General features: G+C 31.5%; 1 protein-coding gene across 1 annotated transcript; it reads right to left on the bottom strand.

Moving 5' to 3' along the window:
- Positions 1–7,168: 7,168 nt before the first annotated feature.
- Positions 7,169–11,505, bottom strand: LOC146528882 (neuromedin-U receptor 2-like). The gene is made up of 4 exons (XM_085203947.1): positions 10,183–11,505; positions 9,709–9,806; positions 8,763–8,870; positions 7,169–8,146 (listed from the first exon to the last, which is right to left on the bottom strand). The coding sequence occupies exons 1-4, from the start codon at positions 10,937–10,939 to the stop codon at positions 8,027–8,029; spliced, it is 1,083 nt and encodes a 360-aa protein (XP_085060073.1). The 5' UTR covers positions 10,940–11,505; the 3' UTR covers positions 7,169–8,026.
- Between the last annotated feature and the right edge of the window lie 118 nt (positions 11,506–11,623).

Here is an 11,623-nt window from a genome sequence, read left to right as displayed (position 1 = left end):
GATATTTTCAACACGCGTCTAAGCAGATTTGCTTGTGGAAAATGTAAGGAGTTTTTATCACGTCATTAGTACAGGGATTTTATGTGGTATTCTTTTCGTAAATATAATTTTAAATACATATTCTATACTTAGGTACGGCTTATCACCATTAGATACAATTTATAATAATTATAGATAGAAGTATTTTACACTATATTTAGAAATATAGTGTAAAATACTTTTAATCTATACTAATATAATAAAGCGGAAGAGTTTGTTTGTTTGTTTGTTTGTTTGTTTGTTTGTTTGTTTGTTTGTTTGTTTGTTTGTTTGTTTGTTTGTTTGTTTGAACGCTAAGATCTCTGGATCTACTGGTCCGATTTACTGTTTTTGTTTTGTATGTAAGCTGCATTCTTCAGAAGTGCTATAGGCTATATAACATTACATTACACATATGTACTAATAAATTAAAATACTTTCTAATTTGACATGCAATTTATTCTGCCATGTTAATAACAACCGTCGTTGCTACGCGACCGCGTTCGTTACCGCGTCATTTTGATATTCATCCTTATGAAAATAAATATAATAGTCACTTTTAGCATTTCATCTAGATTGAAATTATATTTCTATAGAAATTATATTCTTATATTTCAAGCAGGCGTAGCCGCGTCCGGGTCCGCTAGTAATATAATAAATTTAAATTTACGTAATAATTACGTTATATGCAACTCTGTAGTAATAAAAATATATAAATATTTTTTTTGCTAACACCAAAATCACTTAGTATTCAATATAAGTAAAATATTACTTTTAATATATAAAGCTTCTATTGTTCACCAATAAAGCTCTTAATTCCACAGAGTGGGTCCCGTTGGTCACGACTCAGGCTTCAGGAGATAGGTGAATAAAACACACATATATATATATATAAAATTTATGATCAATCACTGTAATAAAATAAATGGCGTGTATAAAATATTTCTTGTTGTTTATAGTATATTTTTTTCGGTTTCTGTGGACGAAGTCCTTATTTGCTAGAATCTAGCATATTCTTATTCGATAACTTTTATTCGTAACTGGTGGAACTGGCCCTAAATATTTAACAAAAAAATATTTACGATAAAGAAAAAAATCATAATCGAACACAACGATAATTTGTTTTTTTTATTGTGTCTCTCAACAGACAGAAAACATGTCCACAACACTTCTGACGAAGGAGAATGACAGGCCGTGGGTAAAGTTTAAGAAGTAAGGAAATGGCGTATTAGGACAAGTTATTCATTGCGGTAGCAACTTTTATTGGATTCTAACAACATACATTTTATATTCAACTCCCACAGAAAATCTTAGTGATATAGTAATTCTAATGACATGCGTCCAAACCGCACAAAACTACCCAAATGACACGAAACAGATGTGTCGATTCGTACAAATAGAATATATAAATATAGCGACCAAAGCTTCCCAGTTATTGTTATTCTGACAAAAATAACCTAACTTGTTTAGCTTTGGTTATTATAAATTTGGGTAAATTTGGATTCAAAAAGTTACTTTTAAAAAATACTTATTACGATAAACAAATACTCGTAATAAACAATACCTTACGTATAAAGTTTTAACAATTAGTTTAAGAAATGCAGATATTTTCATTAAAGCATTCTATTGCACATTAAGCAACTGCGTGCGTTTCAATTTGCCATCTTTTAATTATATCTCTTCATAATTCTTTTAAAAAAATAATTCCCCTAATATCAGTAGGTATTAAAAAAAATTCATTTTATTTATTTAACGAAGTAAAAAAAGTGTCGATCATTCGTGCTTGTAGGTTACTGGTGCCAGTACTATGTGATCCAGTAAATAAATAAATAAAATAAGTCTTTATTACTGTTCTTTGCTACTAAAAGTGTGATCTATATTATTATACATTTACATAATAAGGTAATTTTCACGTACGATTCACAAGGGAGTAATAGATGTCATCCTATAAAACAACAATTTTACCGAATTGGTACGTATCTAGAGTACTAAATATTATTTTTTTAGGAAAATAAAAGTAGTTGTTTTGGAAATATGTTTCTAAAATTTAAGCTATAAGGAGTTAAAAAATAAATTCATATAGTGTTTCAATTCTACCTATCTGTTATGCTAATCCAAAATTTAATTACACTACTAAATAGCTTTATTACGTTAAAAGAATGTATTAAAAGATCGTGATTGTGAGTTAAAAGATTGTGATATACTTCAAAATTTCAACATAGAATCTACAGTTTTTTTAAGTGCCCCTTGAAGACGTCTTATTTTTCTTGAATGTCCTTTACTTTAAACATACGTAACGTTTAGCAAAAGGTAAATAAATATAAGGCTTGCACAGGAAGTTCCTTCACTGATACGGTATCAGTTGTGTTAGCTATTTACAAAGCAACTTTATATGCAAAATTGTGGAACTACTTGAGGCCGGTATTCCAACGTTGTTTCCTAATACTTTTTGTATCATCTACATTCATGAGCTAAATATTCATGAATATGAAAGTAGAAAAGTCGGGCTGTGCTATAATAAGTAAAAGCTTAAAAACTTTCGTTAATAGTAAAAGATATTAATTAGATAAAAGTAGTGTTTATCGTTTGAACTATAAGACCTATCGTGAAAATTATTTGACCTAATAATTGTATGAATAATTTTTATTTTAATTATTTGGAAACTGCTATTTGAACTCTATTTGAAAATTGCATCTATTAATATAAATATTTAATACTAGCGGACGCGCGCAGCTTCGCGTGCTTATTTACACCTTTAGGGGTGAATTCTAATAAACCATGAAACACGTGATCAATGAAAGTCTTAAGAGTCTAAATTTAAAATTTTATAGAAATCGGTGTCTATTTAAAGATTTTTTCATACAAACTTTCAACCCCTTATTTGCGCCCCTAGGGCATACATAAGGTATGTGAAACCACGAAATATGTGTTCAATGAAATATTTTTAAGAGTCTAAGTTTCAAATTTTATAAAAATCGGTGGAGATTTAAAGACTTTTCCATACAAACTTTCAACCCCTTAATTGTGAAATACGTGTTCAATTAAATACTTTTAAAAATATACATTTAAAGTTATTTACAAAAAGGTAGAAATTTTTCAAAATCCCTTCTTAGTGGATGTCCAGATTACGAAAGTATACATCTGTCCAAATTTCAAGTTTCTACTATCAGCGGTTTCGGCTGTGCGTGTGTCTTACCTCACTCAGTGAGGAGAAGTCCTTTTATATATGTAGATTATTTTGTGTATTCTTTGAAGTAAACAATTATTGATTATTTATATTATAACATAAACTAAGCACTTATTATTATATATATTTATAGACATGACCATATATCTGTAATATTTTTAATTTATTTTACACGATGTGGAACGAAGCCCAATGACTCTTAGTAAATCCTTGAAAAAGTAAGAATGCTAATTAGGTACATTGTACGCTATAAAAATAGAGGTAATAATAAATCTAATACAAAATAGATTTAAAAAAAGCATACACATATGAAATATTTACATGTAAAGCAACAGAAACATGCAGAATTAAAATAATTACCTCCATATCCTGAATTATTATTATTATAATTGTGAAGGCCGACTGACAGTCAGTTGTAACGCAGAGGCGTGCGATTGTAAAAGCGACGGTTGTGTGTTCGATTCCCACTCTGGGTGGTGAAATATTTAATATTTTCATTTCTTCGCTCTGGTACCGGTACGGTAGGGAAACCGTCCAAGCACTCAATGAGTATGAAATCAAGTATTTCTAATAATATAAATATTAATAACCTCAAAAGGTTCCCCCGCTCTCCCCTACACTACTATTAATATTGGTTGACTTTTTCACGTGTACCAACGTTACGGTAAATTTGTATATAATTATATTGGGGGGATTTCATTTCTTTTTGTAAGATATATTTGAGATAGGTAAATCTACGGGTTTCCTAAGTCTATGGGAAAACTTAAGCTCTCACCGCCTAATTTAAAGGGCACGGGGGGATTTTGTTAAATCCTTAACTATATGTCCTTTTTACATTACAACAAGTAGTCCCTATATTATTTTTAGGATCAAAATTTGCGAAAGCCTCTTACAAACTTCCACCCCTTGTTATAAGCTTATATATACAAAAATTATTTCTTTCTTATGAATGAAATCTAAAGTATAAGAATTGGATTCACCAAATTTTGTTTTTGTAATATAATTTTAACTCAAGTAATGGGATTCAAAAAAACGATGAAACATAAATAGTCCAACCTTGCGCTTCGCTGATCTCGTCTCCGCAAACATATTAATTACCTCGAGGATTTTTTGTATGACACAATGTATGATGTATTTTAGTTTTTTAATGAAATACTAAAAATCATTCCAGTACACGATAAGAAACAACATTTTCGCCAATTTTTCGACATTTTTTCGAGTCAAGCTAATCGCCCTCGCCCTATGACGCTGTTAAGACTATTCCAGGTCTCAGCAGTTTCGTCCGTTCGAAAAAACGGTATTCTTTATTTCAAATATTTTTCTATACAGAAACGTCAACTTAATATATAACTCTTACTCTGTATGGATATAGCAGAAATTTTGTATATATACAGAAATATATAAAATATATACAGAAATATATAAAATTTACAAGATTACAAATACGTAAGTGGACATTTATATGACATAAATGGTTATGGGATGCGTATTCGATACAGTATAAATGTATTAACAATGCTATTATGGCATGATTATGTGGTTAGTATGCATACACTATTCAATATAAGGCTGGGGGTAATAGAGAGGAACAACCTACATTACTTAGATAAACCTAGGAATACAATTTGGCTGTATGCCAATATTTACTTTTTCCACTGCGTGGCTTTTGTTTTATTTTTCCAGTTACTTTCATTCTTGCATTTATGTAAAAAAAATTACCCAAAAAATGTTTTAAATTTAGAAACTTTTATTGTATAGATTTTATGAGGTATGAAGCTTTTTATGTTTGAATAAATTGTGTTACCTACACTAACTTGCAACTATAATAAGAATCAAATCAAATCAGCTTCCCGCAAATCCCGCACACAGCAGGGTAGTCAGCGGGAACCTCGTGTTAAGACACTCTGCTCCCCACTTTCCGCTGAATTCTGGAGGCATAGCGTGGTGGACCGGGTTTACCCTTTGATGCCAGAACGAAGAAATGAAAATATTCTTAAATACCAAGAATGAGGATGGGGATTTCATCCCTACTCGGGGGAATAATTATTAACTTATCATTGCTCTACTTTTCTCCAAAAAACGAAGCGTTGAGTTCCGTCTCTCAACACGCGATTTCTCGAAAATTGAACGGAAAGAGGGGAAAAAAGTGTTTCACCACTCTAACTCTAATCTCTAACTACCGTTCTATGTAGAAAGAGCCGTTAAAGTGGTTCCTGTTGTTAATGTTTATTTAACTATATTATATAAGAGTTAGGATGTACGTTCATACGTGAGAGTTTTAACTTTTAAGCGTTTATTGCTGAACTAAGACAATTCTCGCCTAGTATCTAGGAAGATTACTAAGCACTAAGCCATGCTTACAGTTTCTGAATTCTAATTAAGAACCTACATATTTCATGGACCTACAAATTTTAAGCCGAAGTGGCACAGCGTGTCACTGTAAACGTAACGGTTTTGGGTTCGATTCTCACTCAACAGATTGAATTTTTAATATTTTGCTCTGGTAAAGGTAATATGCTGCTCCTTAATACGTCTCGAAAATTCAGCGGAAAATAGGGAACGGAGAGTGCACTAAGTTCCCTCTACGTACCCTGTTGTATGCGGGATAAAAAAATATAAAAAATATATTTAATGAGATTTTATGTTACAATTTAAGCTTTTGTTAATTAAAACATATTATCATTCTACAATTCGGAAATGTGTTTTTAATAATATTAACAGCAGTTTAATCACAACTGTGGTGTAAAAATGTAGCTGTGATTTTAAATTTAAATTGTTTAAATAACGTTATTTATTTAATTCACATCACACATCAAATTTTAGTGCTTTCTTTCTGGCAGTAATGCTGAGATTCGATGTCGAAAAGTACTATATGTTCTTTATTTTTTATCCTAATATGAAAAAAATCCACTTGGAGCCTTGGATCCACACTCCACTGTCTGGTAAATAAACCTCTATTACAAGCTTAACGCACTTTTGTACCGTCTGAGTGTTGCAAATATACTCCACAATAACAAACTCACGCACTTTTATTATAGCTTTTCCTTAACTCTGACAAACAAGATAATAAAAAATAAAATAAGCGGACGTACAACGATAAAAACAATTTAAACATTCATTTAAAATTAAAAAACGATGCATAAATGCTTATATCTTTTGAGTTAACTTATTATACTATACTTGAGTTATTTAAATATTTAATATTAATTACAGAGAGATCCACGCGATCTCGAGATAAATGCTCTTGACAGCCGGAGAGACGGACAACAAAAGATCCTAGTGTTTCGTTTTTTCCGGAAGGTAGGTACAAAACCCTCAAAATATCCATCCTATTGCATTCTTTTGAATGTTATAGAAAAAAAGTAGCAGTAAATGTCCTGAAGATTATAAATACCAATTCTATATGTATTTAAACAATATCTTAGATTTATTTGCTAATACTCCTATTAAGAGCGTTTGCTAATGTTATTAATTGTTTGTTGATCAAATAAGAATAAAAAGGATTCGTATGTCGGAACTATTTGGTCACGTTCTTATGTTTCCATTATTTCTTCTACTAACTTGTTTATTTACTACTATGTTACCAGTTTTGAATAACAGATACCTATGAGAATACATACGAATAGGTTTAGCATTTTTTTTTTAGTTTTTTGAGAGAGACTTGGACTATGGAAACTTTTTTATTCTATATTTTTATTTTGATATGATTTTTTTATTGTAATAGGAAAAAAATATACCAACCAAATTGAAAACCTTACTTAACCTTTACTCCTTTTTGAAGTCGATTAAAAGAGATCAACAAACGTTATAGACTATGATATATGTTCTATTTGATAGAATTATAGGATTATAGAAAGCTGAAAAATCCACGCTCAATCACTTCAGGCCGGGACCAGTCACCACAATACCCTTACTATAAAACATAAAATAAATGTAAATTATTTGTAGAAATAAAGACGCATATTAATGTTTTGTCGTAATTTAATGATAAATATACAATTATATTATATTTTTAAGACGTGCTTATCTTGAGTGGACCTTCTACTGGATGCTCAATTCTTCAGATAATTACAGCAAATTAAACGGGTTTTAGCTCATAAGAATAGGCTCAAACAGTTATTTTTTTATAACTATAAATAATTTATAACGTCACCACCATTCTTCAGAAGAAAACACGTCGATTTTGTATAGGTACATTGTTTAAACGTATAACATGAAAAATATGCGGTAAAAAGTGAATACCTCCGACTCTATTTTTTTAACATTCATTGTAAGAGCTAACTTAATAATTTAATGAAATTGTCAGTGAAATCCGGTTACTACAGGATATTTAACAAACCAAAAAATTCAAAAATTACTTGTTACAATCAAAAATAAATCTAATTGAGAAAATTGAGTTTTCACATTTTAATTCTAATAATATTGTCGGCATAATAATTCCTAAAAAAATAAAGCTATGCAATCGTGTTTTTTTTTCAAGATTGCATATATGTCATGACTGTAAGGTTAAAAAAGGTTGGAGCGAACTGAACTATCGACCGACGATCGTCGTGTGCGCAAGTAGAAGTTAGGCAATACTTATAACTTATAATAGATATTAGAGATAGAAAATCTACAGTCTACGGGGGCCCTTAACTTACATTTTTTTTCTATTGCTAAGTCAGGCTATTTTTATATAATTTAATCTCCTATATGTTTCTAACGTGCTTGTCATATAATTCAGATGATAACTAAATTAATATTTAAATATACTTTCTTGTAATTTCTTTTTGTATAAATTATTAGGTTCAAAAATTGCCTGTAAATTTAATTAAAAAATACTTATAAGCTATATAAAGGAATGTCATTCACATTTAGTCTTCTGTGTTTATCGGAAGGGCTTTGGGTAGAACTTCCATTTGTTCTTAATTGATTTGATGCTTTTCTTCCTTTAAGAAAATCCTGGAACAATAGAAATGGTAATATTTTTTAGCTTCACGCTGTATTCCGCAATTAGCAGTGGGCACCTAGTGTTCACTCCGTTTCCCACTTACCACCAAATTCTTAAGGCATACGTGTTGAGTGGCGGAACTCAACGCCGCGCTTTGACCTGGTATCAGAGCGAGAAAATAAAAATATTAAACAGTTAAATAATTTATTCCCCCGAGTAGGAATTGAACTTATTACCGTCGCGTTTGTGCCTGCGGCACGACGACTGTCTCAATAATAATTCACACGATTTCAATATTTGTATAATGAATCATTGCCAGTTGACATTATGAAACATTGATGAAACGCTTCGCGGAACATGCTCGTATACAACGAGGATTATTGCAGCTTAGCTACGAATCAAAATTACTACAAAATTAAATTAAGTCTATTTGATTAAAGAGTAGTTTGAATTTAATTAAAAATAATTTTACGATATTTTTGTGCAATGATTCCAAAAGTGATCCTGTAAGAGTCCCGCTTCGGGCTCAAAGAATAAATTTAACAGGAAAATAATACAAATACAATCTGAATATTACTAAAACATATTTAATTACGTTTTTCGTATATTACTTATACGTTTACTTACTCTAAAAGCATGGCGAAATTTTCGAGACATGAGACTGTACAGTATAGGATTAACTGCTGTTGACATGTAGATATTGATGGAACTTAAATATATGAAAGCTCGCCACAACTGTAACAAATTATGGATATAAAATTAATTCCACTTTGATTTTAGATAGTCAGTGCCACCAGAATTTGAAGTGTTTTAATGGGGAGTAGAGTGTCTTAACAATAAGTTCCCAGGTTCTCTCTGTTTACCATAGAACGCACGGGATTCAGCGTGAAGCTAAAAAAGATGCTTTATTATATAAAAAAATACACACACTAATACATTACGCTCGTTATAGGTTATTAGTTGCTGTAAATCTAGAAAAAAAATGCTATTGTATCTAATATAGAATCTTTTATGCTAATATTAGTATTTACAATGCCTGTTCTTGGTATTATTTTTTCTCTTGCATTAAAAAACAATAATATTCCACTTATTTCCTTATTTTTTTACAGTGCAGCGCCTTGTCAAAGAGAATGTGTGTTTTGCATGAGGCATTTCAATTAACATAAAACATATTATTGATTATTGTTCTTAAAAATAAAATAGTGTTATTTTTTTAAATCGGAATTAAAACTTAGTGTTTTAGCTTAACCAAATAAAAATAATAATAAACCCGTAAGGTAGTCTATCGCCCCCCCCCCCCCCCCCCCCTGTCTGGCTCGCCTCTACTGGCCGGCAGAGTGGAGAGCAAGAGCTATATGCTCAAAAGGGTGGAAGTGCTCAATCTGAGTAACAGCGAGGAAACCCGCTCTCGAGCTTCTCGTGATGGTTAACCGCCGACGTTGCGCCTGGACTTAGTAAATTAGACACCTACATTTATTTATTTTTTTTAACTCTATTATTTTTATTTTTGAAACGGAATCTGTCATTGATATATTTTGAATTGCTGTGAATTTTGAATTTTAGGAATACTTACATTATAATAATCTTCATACTTCAGCTTCGGAATTAAAATCATTAGTCGTAAAACAGAGTACGGTGACCAACAAATAAAAAACGATGCAGCTACGGCCGCTGAAAGTAGGAATCACTAAATACACACAGAAATAGCCAAAATTGTAAAAGTGCGACTATAACGTGATAGTCTGTGGGTTCGATTCCTACACACGGGAATGAAATGTTTAATACTTACATTTCTTCACTCTGGTGAAGAGGCAAAGCGTGGCGTTGAGTTTTACCACTCAGCACGCAATGCTTCCACAATACGGCGAAAAGTGGAGAACGGAAGTGTTTTAATAGGATCAGAGTGTCTTAACACTAGGTTCCCAGGTTCCTTCTGCGTACCCCGATATGTGCGGGATACAGCGTTATAGTCTACTTAGCATATGTCACTTAAATGGTATGCTCCATACTCGTATATTGTTTAAATAAATAATAATGTCATACTAACCTAACATCTTAACTGCTTTATTTCTATTTTGTTTACCGTACACTGGAATAGGTCCTGATTTTGATTTTGTTGATTTCAATTTAAGTGCAATTAGAATATATAAAACAAATATAACAGTTACGGGGAAAAAGAAAAACACGAATAACTCTATCGCGATCCAATAATTTTTATCTTTATCTGGTACAGTAAGAAAACAGTAAACATTCTGTTTTCTCTCCACAAAATAAACGTAGAAAATACTAGGAAACGAAAAAATACATGATATTATCCAATTCAATGTTACTATTTTGAAGACTCGCGAGTTTAAAGCGAGCTGTTGTCTCAGAAATGGTTTTGATATTACCAGATAGCGTTCTATAGTGAAAGCTAATATTGTGAGAACACCACAATTGCTCAGGAGGTCCCATAACAAAAAGTGTATACGACATCCTTCCTCTCCTAATGGATAGAAATCTGGTACCCAAATTATATATATTTCAATAGGAACAAACAATGCAGTCATAACATCTGTGATAGCCAAGTTCAGGAGGTAACAGTTAGTGGGTGTCCTCATGGTCTTGTCCCGAGCTATTACCGCACATGTGCACACGTTCCCGATCAAACTTATCACCATCGACGTACCGAGAAATGTGGTAAGAATTATTTTTATCAGGGCACTTTCTATATAAGTACTTTTGTCGTCATAGAAGGAAAGTCCTATACCGTATGAGGAGTACGTATCATTTGGCAAAAAGGAATCGTTATTAAATGCCAACATGTTACAGTTTTCTCTTTATTGTCTCCTTAAGCATCTAGCGATACTGTCGAGCGTGACCACAACACTGCCAATGCTTGGAAGCTTTTTGTGGAAGCCATACGTATGTGATACAGGCGGTTAAAAGTTTTATTTTCATTTTCTATATTTCTATGAACTTTTTCTTTTTTTTGTCAGCGTCACTGTATATCCCACATATGTATAGCAGAGTAGTCAGAGAACCTAGTGTTAAGATACGCCATTCCCCACTTTCCACCGAGGCATTGCGTGTTGCGTGCATTCAAGGCAAATTATTAAAATAATTTATGATAATTTTCTATAAGAACTTAGCTGTATACATATATATTTAAATATATATAAGCATTGAATGTTTAAGCCAAAGCAGAAATTTAAAATAATAATTTTATAAGTACAGATAATTACCAAACTAAATCCAGCGTCGATTAGATTATTATGTACTAATAACCTAGATTATTAACTAGTAGGTATATATCGTGGCTTTATTGATAACATTTTTAAACACGCTGTATATATAAGTAATTGACTATCTAAGCAAGCTCTTGATATGACAAATTGGTAGCAACCATAGCAAGGCCGCAGTCACCCCTAATTGAAATTACAATGTACTGTAGTTGTTTGTAATATGGGCATGTATGTTATTGGACAAACACAGTTAACGAGTAAAAT

The sequence above is a fragment of the Heliconius melpomene genome, chromosome 19 (assembly GCF_056956725.1).
Source record: "Heliconius melpomene rosina isolate 202511_hmr_F chromosome 19, ASM5695672v1, whole genome shotgun sequence".
NCBI lineage: Eukaryota > Metazoa > Arthropoda > Insecta > Lepidoptera > Nymphalidae > Heliconius > Heliconius melpomene.
Note: the sequence above shows the minus strand (reverse complement) of the source record. Positions and strands in the feature narration are given on the sequence as shown.

What these genes read in the sequence shown, in the direction of transcription:
- LOC146528882 (XM_085203947.1), bottom strand. Translation starts at nt 10,939, where the DNA reads ATGTTGGCATTTAATAACGATTCCTTTTTGCCAAATGATACGTACTCC. An exon ending in TAAAGCAGTTAAGATGTTAG is followed by an intron (nt 9,807 to 10,182) that starts GTTAGTATGACA and finishes TCCTACTTTCAG; the next exon opens with CGGCCGTAGCTGCATCGTTT. An exon ending in AATTTCGCCATGCTTTTAGA is followed by an intron (nt 8,147 to 8,762) that starts GTAAGTAAACGT and finishes CTATTGTTCCAG; the next exon opens with GATTTTCTTAAAGGAAGAAA.